This window comes from Mchenga conophoros, linkage group LG18, assembly GCF_057382185.1.
Source record: "Mchenga conophoros isolate Kocher_MC1m ecotype Shallow Benthic linkage group LG18, M_conophoros_male_GT1.1, whole genome shotgun sequence".
Lineage (NCBI taxonomy): Eukaryota > Metazoa > Chordata > Actinopteri > Cichliformes > Cichlidae > Mchenga > Mchenga conophoros.
The window spans coordinates 15,188,151-15,215,141 of NC_140543.1; the positions used below are offsets into that span (position 1 = coordinate 15,188,151).

General features: G+C 39.5%; 1 protein-coding gene across 4 annotated transcripts; it reads left to right on the forward strand.

Annotated features, from left to right (window-relative positions):
• Nucleotides 1–896: 896 nt before the first annotated feature.
• On the forward strand, nucleotides 897–26,611 carry fyco1b (FYVE and coiled-coil domain autophagy adaptor 1b). Of its 4 annotated transcripts, none has more exons than XM_085254624.1 (18): nucleotides 897–973; nucleotides 1,520–1,600; nucleotides 2,582–2,688; nucleotides 3,700–3,825; nucleotides 5,160–5,266; nucleotides 8,182–8,325; nucleotides 9,660–9,756; nucleotides 9,863–12,304; nucleotides 13,629–13,721; nucleotides 14,978–15,096; nucleotides 15,480–15,647; nucleotides 16,699–16,839; nucleotides 18,162–18,361; nucleotides 18,509–18,650; nucleotides 20,884–20,988; nucleotides 22,712–22,922; nucleotides 24,464–24,573; nucleotides 24,665–26,611. In XM_085254624.1, the coding sequence occupies exons 2-18, from the start codon at nucleotides 1,543–1,545 to the stop codon at nucleotides 24,738–24,740; spliced, it is 4,446 nt and encodes a 1,481-aa protein (XP_085110750.1). In that variant the 5' UTR covers nucleotides 897–973; nucleotides 1,520–1,542; the 3' UTR covers nucleotides 24,741–26,611. The 4 variants fall into 4 exon arrangements, with proteins under 4 accessions (XP_085110750.1, XP_085110752.1, XP_085110751.1 ...); XM_085254626.1 differs by having other exon boundaries at nucleotides 18,515–18,650; XM_085254625.1 differs by having other exon boundaries at nucleotides 965–1,096.
• Nucleotides 26,612–26,991: the final 380 nt, after the last annotated feature.

Sequence of the window (26,991 nt, forward strand, 5' to 3'; positions counted from 1 at the left end):
TAAGAATAGTGAGAATGAGAATGTGAATGTTTGTCTGTCTGTCTGTTAGCCCTGCGTGAGACTGGCGACCTGTCCAGGGTGTAGCCTCCCTGTCCTTCTACTGTAGCTGGGACGGGCTCCAGCCTCCTCGCGACCATGATAATCAGATAATCGGAAGATAATGGATGGATGGATGGAAAGAAGTATGTGTCTAATTTATTAATATGTAACCCTTAGTAAACACAAATTACATTTGATGTCACTTCATGGCTGTTATTTAACCTACTTACCCAGATGCTGAGTGTTAAGAAAAGTCTGAGCAATAACTAGAACAGAAAAGTCAATAATGTGAATAAATGCACACTGATTTTGTGCGTGCTTGTTTGAGGGCATATGTCTGTGGTCACTTTGGTATTTTTATCCTTATGAGACTGCTAAACTAACAACAAGAGCTTTTTTTTCTAAATAAATTCAGATTCAGACCTCTTTGTGTACCCCAGATATTTAATGTCAGTCAGTTGTTTTGTAATTCTTTTATTTAGCTTGTTTTTATTTTTTTATTTTATTTATTTATTTTTACGTGAAATGGTCCCTTTATTTAAGCAGCCAACAAGTTCTTACGTTTTTGAATTCTAACAACTGGTTTTAAATACCCTGCACTAATTTTTTACTTTCTATTATGAATTTGAACTCTTAAACGGTTTTACGTTGTATTTATTTTATATATTGTATCGTGTATATCCAGTATTAGACTGTATTCAGCTTTCTATTTTACCTTGCATTTATTTTATCTATCATGTGTATTCCGTGTCATATAAACATATCATGTTTTCAGCTTTCTGTTTATGGTGTGTCTCAACCAAACGTGAACAGACCTCGGCCATACACCGTGGTTAGTCAGCCGTCAATCATTTCCAGAGCCCGCCCCTCACCGGCAGCAAGTTTCTGCTATACCACTGATAAACTGGACAGTCCGGACAATTTTATACATCAAGTACGTGTTTTGTATTGTGATTTATTCAACAACGAAGTCTTTATCCTTATTTACAACCAAAGTAGGATGATTAGCGACAGAAATGTAGATGAAATAAACCAGGAAACGAGTCGCTGAGAGCAGGTGCATGTCCATCCTGTAGCGCTCACTGTTTTGACAAATCGATGTTTATGTCGCGGTTTGTTGCATTTTAAAGTGATAGGAGTCAACTTTATTGGCTCGTCATGGCGACGGTGGATAAATCTAGACAAATCTTGTCCCAGTGCGCTCTGACAAAGACGATGTAGCGACAAATTGTGACCTGTCGTTGTTCCTTTGTACATGCAGTTAAATTTTGTTAACTTTACTGTTACTTCGTTTTACAGCCACCAGAGCCTTCATGAACCTCCTACTTTACAGCAGGAGGAACTAATTTAGGACTGCACTGTTTACCTCCGAGTGTTTTCTGTGTGTGTGTGTGTGTGTGTGTGTGTGTGTGTGTGTTCTGGAGAACTCGTGATGACGTGCTAGATAACTTGAATTTCCCTTTTTTATCCCTCTGTGAAGAATTGCCTGAGTACATCCCTACAATGGCCTCCACCTCAGTTGGGGATAAACAGTTGCAGAGGATAATCAGAGATCTGCATGGTAATCAAGCTCTCCACACATACAGCAAACCCCATATGTGCATTACAGTAGATACAATATCATGCAATATGCATCAGGTGTCTTGTCCAAAGGATTCTGCAATATTTACATCAGCCAAAGATTTTTTTTATATGTAAATGTTTGTTTGTTTGTTTGTTTTACCAGATGAACTATACACTAACCAGTTACAGCATTTACCAGCATCACCAGACAAATACTGTGTCAAGTCTCCACCTGCCACCAAAAAAGCTATGACCTGTCTGAGCTGTTTTGGCAGCTCGTTTGGGAATGTCCTGGGGTGCAAGAATAGGGAATCAGTTAAGGGTCCAATTTTGTGCAGTTGGTCTAAATTCGGTGTCACCGAGCTTTTCATGTACTTTACTCATAGCTGAAGAGTTTGAGTTTTTGCACACCTGATATGTACAGAACCTTTTTTCATACTGTATATCAACACTGTGTGTTCAGATTAAAAAAAAGAAACAAAGCAGTCACATTAAAAATAACTCTGCAAGATTCCTTTTTTTCCTCACAGAAAACATAAAAAATAATCAATTACAGTAAAGTCCTTTAAAAGCTTTTCAGTATCCAAACCCTACTTGGGCCTCCATACTGTAAATAGGTCATGTTTCTGTACATCCCATTAAGTTTAGAGGCTAAGTCAACATACTAGGATCAGTTTTTTTTGGTGTGTCTCATAATTTTGCTGTGGGAGGTCACTATCTTGGGGAATAGTCTTCTTTTGCAATTATGTTTAAGGTGTGTCTTAGTAGTGTCCACATGACCCAAGATTTCCCGGCCAAACACGGTATTATAGTGACACGACCAAAGGTATTCACTCCACCTGTCTATGGCTTGAGTGACGTGGCTGCTTGGTTTAAATGTCACAAAAATATTCTGGGACAAAAAAAAAATCTATCTACACAAAATCACATATTTGTGTTTGGGTTAATAATGCTCTTGTTCTTCTTTTTTAAAATGTAGATGCAGTGATAGAGTTAAGTAAGGAACACAGGGAGTGTGGTGAACCCATAACGGACGACTTCGCCAACCTGCACAAGTTCTTCTACAAACTAGAATACCTGCTGCAGGTATGTCGCCATATCAAAGAGAGTAGCATTGGGTAAATTAAACCATAAGTACCTACCACTCCCCCCACACACTCTTCCTTTATCGTATGTGCTCACATAGCCCTTAATGGATCTGAGCCAGAGAACGCATCAGTTAATCATAGCATCTCAGCACTTCCATCTAATGCTTGCTTTTCCCTTTATTTCATTCATTCTTTCTTTTGTGGTTTCACAATTTTATGCGTTTTTCTGCATAACTGGGGAAGTGGTCACACATTGTCTTGAACATATTTGTTAATTGCTTAGCAAAAGCTATTTCTGTTGGAGCCGTTACTAGAAAGACAGTTCCTGAGGCATGTCTAGCCATCAAACTATGTGCATGCTTTACCCGATCCAGTTGACCTAAACCTTGGGCCCCGCTCTTTCTCAACCAGATCAAGGCACAGTAAGGATAATCACACCAGAGTATGGCACGAAGCGATCACACTCAGTAAATACTCTCCAGGATTGTATAGATTGCCTAGTGTGAATACACCATTAGCTTCTGGTGGAAGTGGCTAATTTTAAGGGGATCCCGGTGTAGCCAGTGGATTTCTGAGCAAAGAGATCCATTTCTGCTTGCAAAAAAAAAAAACACAGAACTATTTACCTGCATGTAACAGAAGCCTGGTCAAACATGACTTGTCAGTACTATTGGGAGTGCTGTAGACTAGTGTTCTTAAGTTATGAACTCTTAAAATGAAACATTTCACAAGACTCATCTCACAAGCCTTCCTGTATTTAAAGGTTATGAGTCCTGATACCAGTGAGTAATTTCTTTAATGTGCTTGAGCTGTTCTTGTAAAGTCCAAGTTGAAGAAAATACACATTTGTGTAGCTCAACTATGTCTTTTTCTTTCCCTTAATCTTCTTGAATTACATTAACAACTACTAAACACTAGCAACTCAGTCACCACGGTGATGTAGTACAGTCCACATTACAGAGCACGTTGTTTATGAATGCAATAATTTTGTGTCCTTTGTGTCTCTTAGTTTGACCAAAAAGAGAAGACAACCTTTCTTGGCCAGAGAAAAGACTACTGGGATTACTTCTGCGACTGCCTGATTAAGATCAAGGGAGCTAACGATGGCATCCGTTTCGTTAAGTCCATCCCTGAGGTAATCCTCCTCTGCAGCACACGCGTACACTTAGTCACCCTTCGTGCCTCAGCCCTTCCATGGCGTGAAACACATGCGCACATGTATACAGACAGTGACCGTATAACCATGTAACTAATATTCCGACCAATCAGGTGCACTAAGGCTCAACGCTGCTAATTCACATGCTATCTTACACTTGTGCCACCTGTACTGTTTCCTCCTCACTTTTTGTCCTGGAAATTCACACTGGTGAGCCTCATACTTCAATAACTATTCATGATTTGGTCCTAGTTTGTATTGTAATGAATTGGTTTCCTGTTGAACTGTTAGTAATATTTGGTGGTTAAGTGATCAAAGTGTTCTTTGTGTATTGGTTATTAGCATTTACAAGTTATGTTGTTCTATTTGTAAAGGCAACAGCTATGACTACGTTCATTATCTGCATATTTCATGGTTATTTTCCTGCATTCCAATAGACGTTGGGTACCCACTTTTATAGATGATAATTTTAGGGTACTGAATTATGTGCCAGATCATTTTTGACTTATCATCTATTTTTAAACTATTTTTGTAATTGTTTATCACAAGCCTGTTAATATTTTTTTGCTGTTAAGTAATCCTTGATTTGATAACATAAGGAAGACAGATCTGTGGTTTAAAGTTTTTTTGAGGGGGGAGGGGTGGGGTTTAAATGGGTCAGCGTGTTTATTTTCAGAAGTCACACAGTCTAGTCAATAACATCTGACTGATAATTAATAATTAAAAACCTTTGGCACTCTGAAAACCTAAAACATTATTATTTTTTTTCTCTTCTTTTACTGTTTTTATTTGCTGTCCATTGGTCAGAGACATAAAGACGTCTCCAGCTGGTGTCTGTCTGGTGTATCTGTGTCTCTTATCTTACTTAAATCCCTCCATCTGCCAATGCATTGGAGAGTCTAGGCTTAGAAATAACATTGTACATCTATTCTCTATATGGTGATCATCTTTAAATTTAGATATCTTTAAGCTGAACTGCGATTTATGCAGTAGAATTAAACATTTCCATGTTAAATTGAAATGGCCAAGACTGTTGCTGAAGACAACTAAAACTTTGATCCTTAAAGTCTGCGATGAAGAGATTTTACATTTACTAACCTCAAAAATGGCAAAAGAGCTGTAGTCTTATTTTTAAAAGTCTTAACAGTTTCCTTTTAATGCTTTATACAATAATATTTTAGGAAGTAGAAACTGACGTCTGACCTATTTAACAAGTTAGATAAGAAAAACAGTGGAGGTTAGTCCACCTTGGATTGAGTTTGCCAGTGTTGTGCATGTTTATGACAAAAGAGTCTATTTTTGTGTGTCCTCAGTTGAAGACATCACTGGGGAAAGGAAGGGCTTTCATCCGCTACTCGCTCGTTCACCAGCGTCTTGCTGACACACTGCAGCAATGTTTTATGAATCTGAAGGTCACAAGGTGAGAGGACACATCAGCTCAGATTAATCTAATGTTCACTTAACGCATCGAAATATCGTAACATTTAAGACTAAAAATAATTAGATGATTATTTTTAGTCTTAGTGTTATGGACAAAAGAATTCTGTAAATGATAGAAACTGGAAACACTATCTGTAACACTATTTTACATTTTAAAGTGGATATTATGTGCTTTAGTTACATTGAGCAGTTGCTTCTGTGATCACTTCCTAGTGATGTCATTTTCTGTACTTGGACAAGGTAGCGCTAAACATGCCCCAAAATCTGTAACTTTAAACACTTATTTTTAAAATCTAGTTTTAAGTCTGTATCAGTTTATGCAAGCAGGACCCGATGGTATGTTTCATGTCTGCTTTAAGAAGAAAAAAAACATGATATCAGATTGAATGCCTGACTTAAACATTGAGATCTATGGACATGTTCCATGACAGTTCAGTTTAGTGAGAATATTAAACCCGTTTCGATGCACACTTAGGCTTAAATTCATAAATACTATTGTTTTCATGGTAGCTGATGATATTGAAATCTAAAAGGTCAGCTTTATTGTATTCTATGCTGCAAGTTGTGAAATGACAAAATTCTGGATACTGGGCAGTGATAAAGCTGACATTGCGCAAATGACTGCAGTAAAGGTTTAATCTCCACTTATCTGAAAAGAAGAAATTATTTACAAAAAACTGACAAAACAAAATTAGGAAAACATAATTTAATAATGGAAGCTTAAAGTATTTCCCTGGACTAACCGATTAATCAAAGCTAATTAGAATGTGTAATTCTGTTGACTGCATGCATTTCCTTCATGGCTACATGCAACATGAACAGTGGTTTATCTCTAAATGTCCTAATTCATCAAAGAGTACTTGTTATTGAAGATAAATTGATACATTTTACAGTTCCTGACTATGACAGTTTGAAAACTGTGTTTTACTCCAGGCATACTGTACTGCTTTGTTTTGGATGTTCTTAGGAAGTGTGATTCTCCCTTCCTTTTTTATGTCCTATTTCTCCTTTTCGACTGAAATCACAGCAACCAAAAAAAAACTTGACCATAGACCTTTGTAGCACTGCTCAGTTCCTGTCTTTTCTCAAATCAAAATGTCAGTTTTATTTTTGCGTTAAGGAAAAAAAGAAGTAGTTTATTCTCCACGCATAGTAAAACTAAACACAGCAGTTTACACCAATGACATGCTAAGTTTGCAAGTTTCTCTTCACATAAACAATATTCAAAATGTAAAGAAAATAAAAATGCAAATAACAAAATGCAGGTTTAAGTAATAAGTAATTAACAAATAAAGAAATGAGTTAAAAAAAATATAGCTCATCTTAAAAACCAGAGATGCAGTATCTGTGCCTTTTGCAAATAAAGGAAGCGCTGTACAAATTAGACGCAGTCTAATGGGCCATGTTTGGCAGTATGAAAGAGAAAATATTTAACTTATATTTAAACACAGTGGGTTTTGTAAGTATTTTACATTCAGTAGAGATTCAGCGTAGTTAGCAAACACACTGGAATGAGGAACCTCAGGAATGGACCTGAAACAGGTTTGGTGTTTTGGTGGTGGGTGGCAGCTTCTATGTTTGAGCAAATAATTCTTCACCTCTGGGGTGCAAAAGCATTTTTCCCAATATGAACTATGAAAAAAACAAAATACCATTTCATACGACCTTTGGTGCTGGACTGAGTGCGCTTAGAAATAGTGCCTAGAAATAGTTTTTCTTTTCTTTTTTTTAAATTTCAAGACTTTGAATACTTCAGTAAAAACTTTCCCTGTTTTCAGTCTATAGGCTCAGCTTATGTAAGACAAGCCAACTGGATGCTGACTGTGCCATCAGATTTACACTGCAAACATGCTGACAGTTGTTTTATTTAAACAATTAAAGCGTTCTCAGAAAGGGTAGCCTCATTACTTTATGTCTTCATTTTATGTCTGAATTATTTTTTAAATCTTTGAAACCTTTATTTCTCTGTTCTCTAGATAGCGCAAAATGTCTTCTGTTTTTCAGTATATGAGGGAGTGTTTATTATTGTTGATAGAGCAAGGAAAAGGAATAGCAAGGATATTGATATTTGGTTGATATAAATAAATACATTTTATTTTATTTTTTTGGTTTCCCTTTCCACGGTGCCAAATTTGGGAGGAAAATATATTTGGGGGTTGAGCAGCAACTACTGAGACTTGTTTTAAGCTTGAGCATGCTGTTTGTGACAGATTGACCGACACAACCACACTGGTGAACTTGTAACAACTTCTGGTCAAAGAACCATCCCACAGCAGTGTGTGACCAAGTTCTTGACCAGCATAATGGGGAGGTGCCAGGCTATTGTGTGTATGGTTCCTCCACATGCCTCCACTGAGGCTGCTGTTTATTTAACTAATACATTGTTGAATTTGAATGTATAAGCGTTGAATGGATTTTAATGCAACTTTGTGTAGAGTCATGTTAACAAGAAATTAAAAATTTGCGTTACTTTCACCAAGGTGTTCATGGGTAACTTAATGAGTTACTGGTTGAAAATGAACAAGAAGTCTTATAACTTGGAAACAATTATTATTAAAAGTGTGATGTGTATTGTCATTATGTAAAAGGTACGGTATAAAGATATAAAGATAAAATATCTTGTCACGTTTAACAAGGTTAACAACAACAAGGTGACAGTATTGCTTTATAGTGCTATTTAAAGCTGTTTTTTACTGCCATTGTTTCTATTGACAAGTTGTGGGCATAAAGGGAAAGCTTTAATTTGAATATTAGCTTTGTATGCCAATGTCTGTGATGTATATCATACCTTTAAATGTATTTTTTCTGAATGTTTCTGTTTTTACTAGTTGAAATTCTCTGACTTTCATTTTGTGAGTTGTTTTTTCAACTTTTTTTTCTATTCTTCCGATAAAGTGACTGGTATTATGCCCGGAGTCCTTTCCTCAAGTCTCACCTGACTGGAGACATAATCAACAATCTTTATGAACTCAACCAGATCCAATTTGATGTGGCAGCCAGAGGTTATGACCTTGATGCAGATTGGCCAAAATTTGCAAGGTATGTATGTATGAACAATAGAAGACTAAAAAAACTTTATAACACATAATTCTTCAACCTGGAAAACATGTAAGGTGTAAGAGACTAAATATCTAGACTGAACACATTATTTTTTTGCAAATGTTGAATTGTGGTGAAAGCGTACTGGGTTTTTCACAACTTGAAGTTAACACCTAATTATCTTATCTCCCTGCACATTCACAGTTCTGTCTTTTTGCTGTATTGCTCGTGTGTGCGTAGGTGTGTGTGTGTGTGTGTGTGTGTGGTTGCTGACAGTGTGTGAACTTGGATCATTGTTTCTTCTATCAGCAGCTTTGTCAAAACTTTCAACTTCGTTGCAATAAATTCAAGCAATACTTTCATAACCTTGCTCCTCCGTATTTGTGTGATCTTACATACATATAGAGTGCACTTTCACCAGATCTCCGGACTATAAATGCCCTCTACATTTAAATCACGACTCAATCTGTTCAGAACTGCAAACCCTTCATTATAACTTGGTCTTAGTCTATTGTTACCTCAATTAGTTTTATAGTTGTGATTTTATTTGTTTACTTTATGTTTTTATTTTGCTGAAATAATGTAAGGTGACCTTGAGGGTTTTTAAAGGTGCCTATAAATAAAATGTATTGTTATTACTATTTTTACAAGCTATTAGAAAAGAAGACAGTAGAGTCCTGCACTCTTTTTAAGAAATTCTTAAAAAGAATTTGCTGCGGTTGTCAATTCTATTTCCAATGAGTAGCATGAAATCATCACTTTCTAATTCCAGAGAAGAAATGTGTAACGTCTGAGTGACTTCCTTGCTTGTATTTGTGTAAATTGACTCATATTTTCCCCACTAACAAGAAAAGCATAAAAGCTGGACTACATTTCAAATCTGTTCGTCCATTTAACATACTGCTAAAATTAAATTAACTTTTCTCATTTCATCGAATGAACTAATCTCATCTAAAAGTAGACTTTATGGCAGTCTATGGGATTTTTTTCGTTTTTTATGTTAATCTTTTCTACAGAATTAAATGCCACTGAGTGTGGGCTCCCACAGTAAAATTAGGCAAAATAGTTCCTTTTAAAATGAAGAACTAAGAGTTTTTTAAAATGACCTCAGTTATACTCTGTAAATATTGCATATTTTCTTGGGTTCTTTAAAATCTTGGCATGTTCTTGGTATGTGTATTGTATATAGGTGTGGTTTTTACTTCCTGTTAACCATTTCTAAATAATACAGTTCTTTCTGGTATATATTACAGAAAATTAGCAGAACTTTAAAATAAAGCATTTTCACTGTTTGTCATTATGTGACCCTAATATTTGGTGTCTCATTAACAAAGGCGAACATTAGGATCTGGCTCCTCAGCTTACCTTTGGAAACCCCCGAGTCGCTGCTCTAGTGTGAACAGTCTGGTTAGCAGTTATTCACACTCACAGGTACACAAAAACTGTTATATCAGTATTTCCCACAATTTTCTGGTTAAATGTGACTAATGTTTAATGCACCTGACCTTTGCTCTCTCTTTTTCCATGCACTGAACAGGGTCAGGAGTTCCTTCCAGTCCCAGACTTGAGCCACAGTGGTCTTGATGAACTGGGAGAACTGGGGGAACCTTCTTCCTGCAGCATTGCAGAGAATCTGCGCATTGAGCTTGACCAGTCCGAGCTCAGACAGCAGGAGCTTTTGGTGCGGGTTCAGGAGTTAGGCAAGGAGGCTGCGGAGCTGAAAGATATTGTAAAACACCTTCAAGAACAGTTGTCAGCTCAGAAGTCTGCCAATTCGACATCTACAGCAGTCCAAAGTAACCCAGAAACATACAGTGAAGAAAGAGTTAATCACTATCAAACCTGCAGGGAACCGATAAGAAGTGAACTTCAAGATAGACTCACAACTGCTGAGAACAAAAATATGGAGCTTCTTTCTAAGTTAGATGAGGCTCTTAAAGAAAGGGGCCAACAAACTGCTAGTTACTGTGAATCAGCCTGGAAAATCCAGGAACTCCTGGATAAACTCAAGTCTGCAGAGGAGGGGAGGCTGGAGGCTAAGAGAGAGGCTGAGGACACGGCGAGGCACTGTGAATGTCTGTCGCAGCAACTAAAACTCAGGGAAGAAGAATTGAAGAATGCTAAGGAGAGGCTAGCTGAAGTAAAAGCTGGAGCTGATGACGAACGGGAGGCAGCGCTCATGCGGTTAGAGGAGCTCCAGAGTGCGGTTGGTCGAATTCAGGGGGCATTGACTTTGAAAGAGAAAGAGACAGGGAATTTGAGAGCACAGCTTCAGGACCTGCAGGCCTCACTGGAATGCAGGGAAAGGCAGGCGGAGGAACTGAGAAAAATGCTCCAGGAAGAGAGGGAGGAGGTAGAGAAGCAGTGTAGTCTCAGTAGCAGCCAGAATGAGGAACTTGAGAGTCTGAGCTTGGATTTAAGAAAAACACTTAAAAGCAGAGAGAAAGAGCTAGCTGCGAGTTCAGAAAGAATCAAACATTTGGAGGAGCAGTTAGATAAGCTAAACGTGGGGAAAGAAACAGTGGCCCCTCGAATTATTGATGATGAAATAACATCTTGCAGTCAATCAGAGAATACTGCAGATGACAAAACACAGTTCAGCAGTCTAATGGAAATAAATGCTAAGCTTCTCCAAACGGTTAGGAAAAGTGAGGTAAGCATTTCCGAGCTAACTGAGAGCAGGGCTGCCCTGTTAGACCAGCTAGCTTCTTTGAAGGCGTCTGAGAAGCACTTCAGAAGTAGAGTAGAAGCTGCAAAGATGAGTGTGGAAGACAGAGAGAAAAAGCTTTTAGATGAAAACCTGAAATTGGAGGAGATGGTTCAGAAGGCGTTTATGCAAAGGGAGCAATCTGATGCTCAGTTAAAGAAGCTGGAGCATGAGAATACTGAGCTTCTCGGCAGTCAGTCCACACTGAAGAAACAGTTAGCCACAACTCAACAGGAACTGGATTCATTCACTACCAAAGCTGAAAAGTTAGAGAAGAACATTATAGCGTCGCAGAAAAGCCAAGCAGAGTTACTTGAAAAGCTCCAGGAAACCGAAGCTAAGCTAAGAGACCAGACTGTAAAATGTGAGCTTCTCCAAGGTCGAACTGATGAGCTAGAAAGCAGGAGTGGGGAGCTGCATGATGAAAAAGGAGCCGCAGAGAGCAACGAAAAAATGCAAAAGCTTCACAGTGAGCACCAGACTTCCTCAGTGGAATCCAAAGAGGCCCCATTCAGGCTGGTTATAGCTGAGGCACAACTGGAAGTCAACGTGAGAGAGGTAACCAGGCTCCAGGAAGAGGTGGTGGAGCTTAGGGCACAACTCCTGGCAGGAAATGAGGAGAGGATGAAAGCTCAGGCCCTGCAGGAGGTGACAGAAGCCTCCAGAGAAGACCTTCGTGTTTTAGTAGAACAACTGAAGGCCCAAGTGGAGGAACTAAACCGCCGGCATGTGGATGAAATTCTTAGATCTCGCGAGCGTGAGGAGGCTCTTATTCGTGAGCGAGATGGCGAGGCACAGGCTCGAGCCGGTCTTGCTGCAGAGGTGACGGCCTCTAGAGAGGAGCTTGATAAGCTTAAGATGCGTTACAATGCTTTGTGTCTGGAGAACAGTGAATCAAGGGAGGCCCTTCACAGAGCCAACACAGAGACCGCAGAACTAGGCGTGCACGTGTGCATGCTGACCGCTGAGAACGAGGAGGCTCGGCTGCGCTGGGAGGGTCAGTCAACAAAGCTGCAGGAGCTGGAGGAGGAGGCGGCTCAGGAAGCAGGAAGGCTGAATGCCTGCATGGAGCAGCTGCGCAAGGAGAACCAGGAGCTCCACAGTCAGCTCCCAAACACTGAGAATTTGATGGCATCCAAGGAGAAACTGGAGAAACAGTTGAGGGAGGCCCAACAGGAAGTCGAAGCTGTGCGGGAGATGAACCAGGAAGAGAATCAACAACTGCAGTTGCAGCTCAGCAGTGAAGCTGTGAGCCATGAAAGCCAGCTCCAGGTCAGGCAGAGTAAAGTATACATGTACAAAGTTACTGTTGTCTTCCCGTTTATGACATACTTCCTTGTAAACAAAACTGTTTCTTATAAACTGAAAAACAGTTTTACGCAGCTTAATTTTTTGAAAGAAATCTGTTAGCGAAATTACAGGTTTCTTTTTAATGTTAACTTTTGAGCTCATTCTTTTAATGCAAATTTAGGATTGTGCATCAGTCTTGTCCTTGTAAGCTGTGATTATGGTTGGTTGGCATTGTTCATGTGTTCTTCTTAATGAATATGTCGCAACCCATCAGTGCTGGTATAGAGTTACTTAAGTTAAAGAAGGAAATAAAGCAGGTATTTATTTATTTTTTCCTTTTTCTGACCATCTCTTTGCTCCTGCTTTGATATATAACTGAAATATTAGTACAGACTGACCCTCTTGTGCACTTTTATCTCGAGTCTGGTCGGTTACAAAAATTCAGATCTTACACGATGAGCTGAAATGACGCTAAAGTTGAGCACTCAACAAAAATGACATTGAAACCCCTGCTACGTGCTGCATTTGCATATGAGTATTGCCACATAATGTCATTCAGCATCATGTGTTTGGAAATATAAAGCAGATTATTCAAGTTTCAGTCATGAGTACATACATAAATGAAGCCTGATCTAAGTATAGCATACAAGATCTTAAATGGAGTCAGGACATTTGAGAAAAAAGGTGTTACTTTTGGAGCAGTGGTCCCAATTTGCATTTGTACTGCACTTTCATTTACATGTGAAAGCCTCCCCGGCACTAGAGGAGATTTTCACGCTTTGCGTTTTTGTAAAACTGCCAGAAATTCCACAAATTCTATGTCAGTTCGTGGAAGTTTTTATCTGCTGCCTACACTTTTCTTTGAAATAATATTATCCTCAAATTGTACAGCAATTTACAGAGCTGTTTGATGATTCCACTTTTTAATATAGTGAGGTGAGCGACAGAACCTGCACCTGGTTATCGGGGAAAATCACTGGTTATTACAGAGAAATACAAACGCATTCCCATATTCTCAAATAATTTCATCTGCAGTCCTGAGAATAAGTAACCATACCACTGAACTCTTGCTAAGATGCAGACACGTGCTTTTAGAAAAAGTTGCACAGTCTCACTGCACTGTACACGAGCAATATAAACAAGTCATCTTTTTTGTTACTACTAAAATATTTAGGCCATGATTTTGAAAATAACTAGAATGTATAGAAAGATTTATACCAACTCGGCTAGAGTGCAACTAGATATGTTTTCTACATACCCTGCTCAACGTTAATGATGAATTTCTGATTATTTTTTGTCCATCTAGAGCACGATTCAAGAGTTAGAGGATGTTAAATTGCAGCTCCAGACTGAGCATGAGAAGGTAGTTGCCCTGGAGAACAACCTCAAGGGGCTAGAGGTAAGAGGATAAAAAATTCAGTACGGTGTTGTAAACAGAAAGTCCATCCATTTTCTTCTGCTTATCCGGGGCCGGGTCGCGGGGGCAGTAGCCCAAGCACAGAAGCCCAGACCTCCTTCTCCCCAGCCACCTCCTCCAGCATAGCCAAGGCGTTCCCAGGCCAGCCGAGAGATATAATCTCTCCAGCGTGTCCTGGGTCTGCCCCGGGGCCTCCTCCCGGTGGGACATGCCCGGAAAACCGCGCCCATGAGGCATCCTTGTCAGATGCCTGAACCACCTCAGCTGGCTCCTTTTGATGTGGAGGAGCAGCGGCTCTACTCTGAGCCCCTCTCAAATGGCCGAACTTCTTACCCTATCTCTAAGGGAAAGGCCAGCCACCCTTCGGAGGAAGCTCATTTCCGCCGCTTGTATTTGCGATCTCGTTCTTTCGGTCACTACCCACAGCTCGTGGCCATAGGTGAGGGTATGGACGTAGATCGACCGGTAAATTGAGAGCTTCACTTTTACACTCAGCTCTCTCTTCACCACAACAGACCGGTACAGCGTCCGCATCGCTGCAGCCACTGCACCAATCCGTCTGTCGATCTCCCGCTCCCTTCTCCCATCACTCGTGAACAAGACCCCGAGATGCTTAAACTCCTCCACTTGGGTTAAAGAAGAAAGTTAAAGAGCCAAACTACCAACAAACAGACTCCTCTTAAAAATAATTTCTGTTGGTTTTTGACCATTAAAACCAACAGGTTATGGTCCTGAGTGGGAAATTCATGCAAAGAAAACAGCTTCTGAATACTGCTTTATGTGAAGCATTTTGTATTTTACATCTCTAATTATTTTAGAGAACTTCCCTGAGATAGTTCTTTTTTTCCCACATTTATTTTGAAGGCTCTTTGTCTGTTATTCATCGTCATAAAAGCCACCTGAAACTCGCATTGGTTTAATTTTGCAAGAAGATTTTTAGTTGTGGTCAACATGCTGACAGTATTCACATAGTGAAGTGGTTTTACATGTGGAAATGGAACTTCTTTGCTGTCTAACACTGACCACACTAAAGTCATCGCTGGAGGATGATGCGTGACAAAACGCATGTGTAGCTTGCGCAGCTCGATCTGCATTTTCATGTGTGGGGTTGATAAATGGGAAAACAAATTGCAGTTCCATTCTGTATATTGTCAATTGAAGTAACCATAATGTTATATTCACAAACATAATTCACAAAGAGAAAGAAATAAGGCTGTGCTTTGCTGCGCTGATTGCAGGCTGAGAATCAGAGATACTGCCAACAGATTGAGGAGACAAACATCCAGATGGCCGAGTCTGAAAACCTCATCCAGCAGAAAGAAGACGAGATAATCCATCTGAAAGGGAATTTATCAAGGTGAGATACTGTATTCATAATCACACATTCTGGACCAAATTAAAGCTCCTGATGAAAGTTTTTAATCTTGTCTGTTGTGAGCTGTCTAGCCCAGAAACAACCAAATACACGTTGTCTGTGTTGGTGGCACGGAGTCGAATCTCTCTGGGTACTCCCTCTTTGTCACACAGTCTAAAGACACCCATGTTAGGTTAATTGGCAAGTCTAATTTGGCCATAGGTGTGAATGAGAGCATGATTGCTTGTCTCTGTGTGTTAGCTCTGTGATGACTGTTAGCCTTTCTAGGGTGTACCCTGCTTTCCTAGTGACAGCTGGGATAAGGTCTGCATGGATGCTCGATCCTCCATGTTTTTTTGGTCAGCATGTATTTGTGCTATATGCAGATCTGAGGAGGCGTTAGCAGTTGCTCAGCGGGCCTGTCAGGAGATGGCTGAAAACCTACGGAGAGTCACACAGGACAAACAAAGCTTTGACGTGAAAATGGCTGCTGAACTGGATGATCTTTACCGTACCAAAATCAATTTGGAAGAAAGGCTTGTGGAGCTCATCAGGTATAAACGTCTTTTCTTTTTCCACAGATTAGCTTAATACAAAATCATTTCTGGGGGTTCAGAAAGAATCAAACATTTGGAGGAGCAGTTAGATAAGCTAAACGTGGGGAAAGAAACAGTGGCCCCTCGAATTATTGATGATGAAATAACATCTTGCAGTCAATCAGAGAATACTGCAGATGACAAAACACAGTTCAGCAGTCTAATGGAAATAAATGCTAAGCTTCTCCAAACGGTTAGGAAAAGTGAGGTAAGCATTTCCGAGCTAACTGAGAGCAGGGCTGCCCTGTTAGACCAGCTAGCTTCTTTGAAGGCGTCTGAGAAGCACTTCAGAAGTAGAGTAGAAGCTGCAAAGATGAGTGTGGAAGACAGAGAGAAAAAGCTTTTAGATGAAAACCTGAAATTGGAGGAGATGGTTCAGAAGGCGTTTATGCAAAGGGAGCAATCTGATGCTCAGTTAAAGAAGCTGGAGCATGAGAATACTGAGCTTCTCGGCAGTCAGTCCACACTGAAGAAACAGTTAGCCACAACTCAACAGGAACTGGATTCATTCACTACCAAAGCTGAAAAGTTAGAGAAGAACATTATAGCGTTGCAGAAAAGCCAAGCAGAGTTACTTGAAAAGCTCCAGGAAACCGAAGCTAAGCTAAGAGACCAGACTGTAAAATGTGAGCTTCTCCAAGGTCGAACTGATGAGTTGAGCTCATCAGGTATAAACGTCTTTTCTTTTTCCACAGATTAGCTTAATACAAAATCATTTCTGGGGGTTTTTGTTTTTATTCTTAAGTTCTTTTTTACCTTTTTCTTTTGGTTAGGCTATTCTGCAACCATCACATTTCAGTCTGTCTCATAAAATATAATGTTAGCATTTTAAATAAACTGCCTCCAACATTCCTAATAATGGAGTTTAACTTTAAGAACAGTCCGTATCAAATTGGCTGTCAAAAATCATTCTACTGGTATCAGTATAATCTAAATTTCTGGTACCGTGACATCCACACTGGAAGGGCGGATTTTGAAAAGTGTAAAAATATGCTTGTGCTTGTTGCAGGGAGAAAGATGCCCTTTGGCAGAAGTCAGACGCTCTGGAGTTTGAGCAGAAGCTGCGGGATGAGGAGTCGGAGAGGGACGTTAACTACTGTCTGGGCTGCCACACTCAGTTCAGCTGGTGGTTCCGCAAGTACAGCTGCAGGTGATGGTCCATCAAAACAGAAACTGCTTGGAAGCACCAACCAGTAAAAGCACAGTCATTTCTTTCACAGCTTCTCAACACTCTGAGGTCATTCACTGCGTGTTTACACTGTGGTTGTGTGATAACTGTTTTCTCACACATTCCTCACTTGGTTTACATTGAGCATTGCAAAGCACTTCTACAAACTTAGTTCTGCAAAAGACTGTGCTTATTCAAAACATGCACACATGTGTAGGACATGATAATGCATGACCGTGACCCTCAGTGACCTGAGGGAAGTGAAGACAAAGTCAAAGTGACTATGATACAGAACTCTTTGTGCCTCATGAAGCTTTGTGATCATTATTCAGATACACTCTGTTCTACCACTGAATGGTATCCCTCACAAATGCATCACTCTCAATTCAGCAAATGTACACCTTGTCGGGTACCCGGTTGGACCCTCTTTTGCCTTCATAGTTGCCTCAAACCTTCATGGCACTAATTTGAGAACTTGCGGGACGTTTCCTGAGCTGATAGGAGTGACACTCGGTACAATCTTCTGGTGATGCAATCCGTCCTTTTCAACATTCGGTGTGTTCTAAATTCAGAGATGGTCTTCTGCATAAACTGGTAGTAACAAGTGGTTGCTTTCCTATCAGCTTGAAGCAGCGTTACTATTCAGCTCTGACCTCTGGCAAGGCACTGTTACTCAGAACTGTTGCTCATTGTAGATTTCCTCTTTTTAAAGCCATTGTCTGTAAACCCTACAGATGGGTGTGTGGGAGTATTCCAGTAGATCAGCAGTTTCTTAAACACTCACACGAGCCTGTCTTGCACCAACAACACGATCAAGTTCAACGCCACTTAAAGCTTTCTTCCCTGTTCTGATGCTCTGTTGGAGCTTCAGCAGGTCGTCTTAACCACATTTACATGCCTAAATGCTCTTCCTTTACTTTTACCTTACATCAGTAGTGCTCAAGCTTTACTCATAGGTCATTCAATTGAGCTTTTTTCCTGTTTATCCACTCCACCTCTGAAGTGGCTGTTATGAGTCACATGTTTTGTCCCATAGCACTGCTTTAGGGTTTTAGATCAAAAACTGCTGACTACCCAGAGATGAAGGCTGAAAACTAAGGAACTATCAAGTCCTACAAGTTACATTTTTACACGTCTTCTGTTTTTTAATGCCCTTTTTTTACCTTTGATAGTTTCATTTCTTTTTGTGCAAATCTATACTTCACATAAAAGGAACTACAACGCACAGGTCAATTCTCTCCAGTGAACATTTCACAGCGAGTTGCACTAACACGCTCTGTCTCAATCTTTTTGCCTTATTCTAGGCTGTGTGGTCGTCCTTTCTGCTACTACTGTTGCAGCAACACAGTGAGCACCCAGCAGGGTGGCAACAGAGAGCGCTGCTGTAAGGACTGTTACAACCAGCACAGTGCAGTAGTTGAGCGCCACCCGCAGGAAGAAGTGACTCACAGCACACCATTTAGGCGCTTTCTGCAGGCTGGCCTGGCTGTAAGCGGTGTTTCAGGTAGTCTCCTACACACTCACTGGATTAATGTGTCAAAGGATAAAATATTTACATATTTAATTTATATTGGGGACACGGTAGTGATATACACACTACAGTAAGAGCTAACAATAAAGATCTATGGTGAATATGATGTTTATCTTCTAGGAGCAGGTGGAGATGAGAAACTGGACGATGGTGTTTTTGACATTATCACAGATGAAGAAGTGATTGGGGCGTACGACAGTGAATCCCTGTCTTTTGTCCCCGCTTGCTCGCCTGGACATGGACAGCAGGGGGCAGCACAACTGTAAGTATCTCACACACAGATGGACAGATATAGTAAGCAACAGGATTATCAGACACTGCATGGCAGATTAATAACAGCCACCAAAACAGATTTTCTATTTGCACCTGTCCTTTGCAACATGCCTCCTCTGAAACAGTCTACTTAGTGTGCTCCAGATTAATCAGAAGCAGCCAGAAATAAGCATGACTGCTAAAGTGATTATTGAAAAATTCACTTACCCCGGAATATAATTACAATTTTATATTTAACACATTTGCATATCCCAAAACAAATGACATATGCTCTAAGACATAGATTTGTACTTCTTTAACAGTACGTTGGCGTCTTTGGTATGTGAAGTCAATAAGCTATTACTTGTACTTGAGGTCTCTATTCTTGAGGATTTTATTGTTAATTTATTTGGCTTTTATTGTTGTTTTTAAATGTATTTAAGTAATGTGCAAAAGTCTTGAGCCACTCCTCAGTTCTTCATATTTTTCTTCCAAGCAGTCCGATTTTCCCGTTATTGTTTTTTTTTTTTCAGTTTTTCTTTGGACATTGGCAGCTTTTTTACTTCTTCCCACTCCAGTCATTTTACTGGATCATTTTCAGAAGAATGTTCTTTTTTGCTTTGTTTAACAAACTCAAGCCAGTCAACACTGATCTATGAGTAATTCAAGAAAGTCACCTAACTCGAAGGATGAACCAGTGTTGTGACTACACATAACAGAAAACTTGTACCATCGGATTTTGATCCACCATGCAATGCCATCTGGAATTTATAGCTTGGCAACAGCGTTCATCCCAAACACAATGCCAGTTAGACGATCACTGTCCTCCCCAGAGACTGGACATCAACATTATTATTGAAACAGTGTGGCATCATCTCGACAGAAATGGTAAATGGCCTGTATTTGTATAGCGCTTTACTAGTCCCTAAGGACCCCAAAGCGCTTTACACATCCAGTCACCCACCCATTCACTCACACATTCACACACTGGTGATGGCAAGCTACATTGTAGCCACAGCCACCCTGGGCACACTGACAGAGGCGAGGCTGCCGGACACTGGCGCCACCGGGCCCTCTGACCACCACCAGTAGACAAGGGGTGAAGTGTCTTGCCCAAGGACACAACGATCGAAACTGTCCAAGCCGGGGCTCGAACCGGCAGCCTTCCAATTACAAGGCAAATTCCCAACTCTTGAGCCACGATCGCCCGAAAACAAAACAAAAGGTAGAAACATCCAAAGAAGAGCTTTGAATGCACTTCAAGAAGCCTGTAGAAGTACTGGTGTACTTCTACAGGCTTCTCTATGGTTCTATGATGACTGCTTAAAGAGATCACAAGAAAACTTGGCCAGGCTGTGCTGAAGAATAAAGGTGCTCATACCAAATATCAACTTTGTTTTTGTTTTTTTGTTTTTTTTGTCCCGTTTGGATCTTTAGCCATCAGAATTGTTGTCTTAAGGCCAAAAAAGATGCCAAGCGGATTTATTTTACCATGTGGATCATCATGGCCTTGCCATATTGGTCCATTTGATTGACCTTTATTATAATTATGTATTTATTTTATTTTATTTTCGGTTGTTACAAACGGGACAGACATGACTGGGGGATAGGACAGGGAGAAAGAATGAAAGAAAGAGAGGGAGAGAAAGAAAAACAGAGGGGAGAAGAGACGGTGAGAAAGGGGGGAAGAAAGAAAGAAAAACAAATATCGACTTTCAATTTGTGTGAGCGCATGATTCTATCAGTTGCTGCCATGGTTATTATAACTAACTGAAACTACATTTCAGTAAACTACCATAAAAATAAAAACTAGACGTCTGATTAAAATTAAAAACACTGGATTATATAAACTGAAACAATTTTGTAAAACTTGAAAAACTAGTGAGTTTTTTTTATTAAATAGATTTTGTTTTTAAATGATCAAAACTTGCCCGATGAGGCTTTGGTAGATATATTTCTTGATGCTTTAGATGTCTACAAGACTGTGAATCAACTGCTTCCAAAATTCAGTGTTTTTATTGTAATAACTGTTCTGATTTTCTTAAATATTGCCTCCCACATATGCCCTTCTTACAATAATTTTCATTTGTTTAGCAAAATATAATGAAAGAAGGGGAAGCTCAAGACTGCTGCTCAGTCTCATACATGTATTCAGTCTAGTGTTTTTGTAAGCTTCAAAAAATGCTTGAATAATGAGCCGTAAAGTATGTGTTGATCTGAAATATAAATGCCGTTTTGATTAGAAACAGCAGTGCCAGTGCGGGAGACGTCACATCAGAGGATACTGACGACCTCAGCGCTGCGGTACAGGACACAGAGATCTGCCTGCTGAAATCTGGAGAACTGACGTAAGTTTCTGTGAAAGTTACACCTGAAAGCCACAAGTGTAGTTGCATTTTGTGAGGTCAAATGTTTTGTTTGGGTTTCTAATTTTCAGAAGAAGTTTCTCTTGTCTTTTTGTGATAAAAGTGTTGAACTACATTCTAAAAGGGAACTGAAAAATGAAGCAAATCTGGTTTGGGGTTTATCAACTTCTCTAAATATTGTGCAGTACATGTTGCAGATCCACAGTTTCACTTCTGGTGTAACCTGGAGCTGGTTTGTTCAGGCTGTGTGGAAACTTTCTGCTGTTAGCACTGTTTTTCAGTTACAGTGTTAAAGAACACACCTTTGATAAGGTCGAAAACTGTAAACAGGACTTTGAATTTCAACATTTTAAAGGGAAACAGTCTATTTATAGATTCAGGGAATGCACTACTTCAAACGTGTAAACATGGTATAAAGCGAGTCATATAACGAGATGATTTATGCCACTCAGTGAGCGTCAGATGGAACCAGTCAAGATTAAAATGATTCAAAAAGAGTGAAGTGAAATTCCAGACTTTTGTAATCATTTTCTCATCACCACAAGGGGTGAGCAGCTCAAGGTTGCTTGCTAGCCGCACACTGCTAGTATTATTCTTCTTGTTATCAATCGATCTGACAGCTGATCAATGAAGGTTTGGTCTGTAGGATTTCAGACGTTTCTCATTTCCAAGATAACTTTTTCAAATTCCTTTTTAATCAGAAAAGAAATGTTGCAATGTGAGCTTGTGTTTTTGCACGTCAATCTTTTCAGCTCTACAGAGATTTATGGAATTCTGCAGAAATCTTCAACATACCGTAGTTTTTAGGTCATAAGCCGCTACTTTTTTCCCACACTGTGAACACTGCGGCTTATACTGACATGTGGCTAATGCATTTTTTTTTCATGCGGCCAAAAACATTTTGCCTGGTAACAGAAGACCAATAAAATTGATAAGTAGTATATATACAGTATATATTTTTACCGGTTGTTAAGAGACATTGTAAAAAAACCATAAGCAACGTAATTTGTGTGTTACTGATACGTACGTGTACTTAAAGGTAGCCGTGTTACAGGCGCTGTTCGAGGAAAAGAAGCATTTGCAGTATGAATTTTTGTATGTTACCATAACGTTTATGTTACCATGTTTATGTTACCTTACGGATTAAATTAAACGTTACAAGTCCTCACATGTAATATTTCTGTGTAAATATCTCATATTACAGGTGAAATGCATATGGCTTAAAATCCGGTGGGCCTGTACAAGTACAAAATTGATTTTCTTTCTAAAATTAGAGCATGCGGCTTTTAATCAGGTGCGCTCTGTAGTCCGGGAATCACGGTACTTCTTATTACCACTGTGTTTTGAGAAATGTTAGCGTTTTAGCTGCTCTCAACCTGCTGCAAATTCAGTCATGTAGCATAAGATACCAGCCAACTATATTTGTAATTAATATTTTTTACAGTTTAACAGAAATATGACCCTGAAGTTACTTATTCTAGCTCATTAACAGTAAATGTGGTGTGTTTCTTAAGGTGTTTGATAGATATCGGAATACTTTTTTGTGCACAGTGACTGGATAAACTGAAAAAAAACCTGAAAAATATCAAGTAAATTGGAAATTAGGATTTTGTTTAAAAAATGGATAAATGATATGAGATTAAACTGGGTTGGGTACTGCAGTGCCACTGTTTCAGCGTGAAATGTTTCGTTCCACATGCTGCAGGTTCTCTGTGCACTTCACGGTGGATGACATCGCAGCGTTTGGCGACAGCCCCCGAGAGCTCTTCATCAAATCCAGCTGTTACAGCACCATCCCCATCACCATGAGCAACCGTGGTCCTACCGTGTCCTGGACCTTCACATCTGAACCAAAGAGCATCTCCTTCAGTGTGGTCTACAGGGAGAGCACTGAGACTCCACTGGAACAAGCCAAGGTGAGAGCCCAGCATGTGTATAACCATGGGTGAAGGACACGTCCTCACAGAGATACATTTCCATCCAATTCCATTCCAATAAAGTGGATTTATTCAACTGTAAACCGATCTCCAAAGGAATATAAACTCACCAGTGAACATTAACGTGAACATTTGATCTCATTTGATAGTTGTAAAATGAAAAGGGTAAGCAATATGAAAGAATAGAATTGATCTACAGAAAACAGTCGCTCGCATATGCAGCTCATCACAACACTGGGTTTGTTGGTTATCTTTCAAACTGATTTTTTTTAGCACTGACTCAGTCTCAGTGTTCTTGGTGTTCAACAAACACAATTTAACAGCTGCTGAACGCAGTGGAGCATTCAGCAGCTAAATAGCCAGATGTTCCCCTCAGGAGAGGATAGTGACCAAAAGGCACTACTGCCGTGACTACCGCCACACAAACATGACTCCAAATGAATAGTAATGGATGTGTTAATAGCCAACCTTTAACACTGATGCGATATGAAAATCAATCTGCTAGTCTGATGTCTTAGAATATGGAGGACTTCCTGTGCTTGCAGCAGTTGTCGGGGCTAAGCTTTCAGGTCATTACTTACAAATGAAAATTAATTTTAAAAAATTAAAACGCTGTCAGACGATAGCTGACGGTTTCAGATGTTTTCTGGCAAATGCCGCCATTTTTTTGCTTTCTATACAGATCGTTCACCTATGTGCATCCAAAGCCCGCTCAAACCTGATTGGTCAGTGTTTCCCGTTTAAATTCTGGCACTGATGGGTTGACATATACACAGATGTGCATACGGGTATATGTACACATGCTTTTGTATATAGTTTTGTATTTTTACTTTTGTTTGTTTTTTTATTTTGGATATGTTTTTTCTATTTGCCAGGCAGTCAATGACAGATAAACTGTACATGTATAGTTTACAGTTTATAGTTTACAGTTTAGAGATTGTTTATATAGTGTAACCTTAATAATACCGTGGATGTGTATTTAGCCTAACCGTCTAACCACCAGTGATTGAAGTAAAAGTTTGTGTCAGTTTATTTCATCAAAGTCAACAAAACACCTCAGACTGCTGCAGGATTTTTCCTAAATATTTATTAGCAATAAATCAAGTCAGAGAGGGACAAGCGGCCTTTCCCAGCCTGCTGATAGTGTGGGGCTGTATTCTGTGACCCCTGATGTAATATGCAGTGTGCATGCAGAAGCAACTAAATTATTCAGTTCATATTTCCTCAGTGATAAAGCAGAGCTAATATTTTATTCTACTGTGGTTCTTATGCAGCCGTAGCAGAGCCGCCCACTGTGTAAGCTGCCCGGCAACAAACATAAAAATGTGTCAGGACAGGGTTAAAAAAGGTCACGGAGCAGTGGAGAAAGTCCGACAGCTTTTCTGCACATTTATTGGGATTTAGATTCAGTAAGCTGATTCTGAATTGGTTTCACAGTTGGTAAAATGTTGCCTCCTGTTGCCATCTTGTGTACACAGAAGAAATCCTTAACCCGGATTTCTCTCCTTTGCTCTCTGCAGGTTTTGATCCCTCTGACCCGTTGTAACTCCCACAAGGAGACAATACAGGGGGAACTAAAAGTCAGAAATCCTGGAGAATACACACTTATCTTTGACAATTCCTTCTCCAGGTTAGTCACGCTGTGCTCTAAACAACAACTGTTCAGAATAAGACTGAACAAAGCAGAACATAAAGCCTTTTCTCTCTCTCCTGTTTGTCAGGTTCATCTCTAAGAAAGTGCTGTATCATCTGAGTCTAGACAAGCCTGTGGTCTACGATGGAACAGACCTCCTCTGAGTGTGGCAGGAGCAGCACGAGGATGTGTAACACTGACTTTTTCAAACTGTCAAGGCTGTTTAAGCGCATAGGTATCACTTCAGAGTCTTCTGATGCTGAGCAGCCTCAGCGGAAAGGTCACAGCATTAAAACACATAAGTAAATAACAATATTACACTACGGTATGTCAGCATGCACTTTTATGAAAGCTAGTTTAAATATACATAAGGAAGGATATCCAAAGTTCAGGCGCTTTCGTATTTGAATGTGACCGCTTAATGTGTGTGTCAGTTAAAATCTTCTTTTCATAGTATGAGAAGTTTTATGTTTTGATATCCAAAAGTATCAAAATCAAACAAAAAGGGTTGAGAAAGTGTTTATATACACTTTAAAAAAAAAACAGGGAGGGATGTGGGGTGTTGCGTAAATAAGATAAAAATTCTTTATGAGAAAAAAAATAATATACAGTAATAATTGTAGTACATTGTTCCCAGAAAAGCTCTGACTGCTGGCAAACACATGCGATTGAGTCATAATCAAACAGGGAGCCTCTTGTTGTGAAAGCGTCTGTGGTTGCAAGCTGAGATCAAATCTAATCACTTGATTTATTAACGGTAACTTTGATTGTAAAACTTTTCAGTGGAAGAATTCAACTCTGATGTTAACAGAGTCTTAACTGACGCATCAGTGGACATTAATGCTGCGGTAGAATGAGCCCAGCAGTCCTTTCACATATCTTTCTTACTGTTGCCTTTTCAGCTGTCAGAAATTAGATGAAATGGATGTGTTGCAATCATGACCAAGCTTAAATGGAAGAAACAGAACCACAGGAAGAACCCGGAAAGCATTTGGTTTTATTTATCTTGAGTAAACAGGCTTTATTTCAGTGCTTTGTCTCTAGTGGTTGCAGCTGAAGACAGAGGGGAATGTGGCTGCTTGGGTTCTGTGCATGCAAACATTAAGAGTGTGTGCAAGCTTTCCCATCTTCATTACGCACATATCAAAATGTAAGTTTCAGTGCTTCAGTATTTAGTTGTTTTTCCCCATCAGTTTAACCATCACTCTTGATGGTTTTACATTTAAAGTGAGCAAAAATGGGACAAATTCTCATGAAAAGCACAAAGCTGTTACTGTCTCTAGAAAGAAAAAAGAATCATCTTTAGAATGATTTTCTTGGGGTTTTTTTATGCTTTTGCTGTGTAATGTTCTGGATGAGTTAATTAGAGTGTTTTGTTATGAGAAATGTGCAAAACCTGCAGTGTGTCAAACAGAAAACACGAGCCTCAGCCTTTAAATCACACAAGTCCAAAAATTCTGTTACTTTAATACTTGAATTTTTTCATATGTGGACCTTTAAAAGGTTTAATGTGGAAGATGATCCAAGTTTTCAATCAGCAATCCTCTCAGTGTCTCATCATTTAACAATACTGACAGAGTAACATTGATTTAACTGCTTTGCTCTATCCAGAGGTTTTACAAAATCTCTTCCACCATTTTAAACCCATTTTGTAATTTATGTTGTGAAGAACTGACAGGAGAAAAGAAAATAAGGAAAAATGCTAATTGATTTTTATACATCCGCTCATTAAGAGTGACAAGTTGCCAAGTATATTTTACAATTCTTAAATGGGAGTTTCTATTTAAAGACACTGCGACATGACTGCTGTATAATGCACTTTGTGAAAGGGCTTTTTGTCGATATGTATCCCATGAGCCTTTGTGCCAGATGATGAATGAGGTTTTTTTCTCCTCCATATGTAGGCAGTGTTTGATTGTAGATGTTTACAGCTGGATTTACCAGAGGGAATCTGCCGGCACGTCTTATGAGAACTAAATATTTATACTAGAAATGATGTACGTTTATGGTTAATAAATAAGGATTGTGTGATGAATGTGTGGTTGCATTTTAATCTGAAGCATATCACTGTGATGTATTTGATGGTCACATTGTTTTTTAGCCACACTGGTCTGTGGATGTCAATCTGCTCACGATGGAAGTGTCTCGACAACCACCAGAAGAGCTACCATGCACATTCACGCATGTACGGTTTGCAGAGGAGCAATTCAGCTGAATTTGCTGAAGGTTGTGAGGTTAACAAGGAGTAAAAGCTAGCCTGATGTTAAAATCCCCAACTGTGAAGCATTAGAAGGCATGTTTACAGAAAGTAGTTTTGGCCTATATAGATAGTTTCCCCTTCATAGATGCTCTGTGGGGGGTGATTTTTGCTTGTAATCTCAGAGGAGCTACGGTGTAAACAACAGGGTTTCAGTG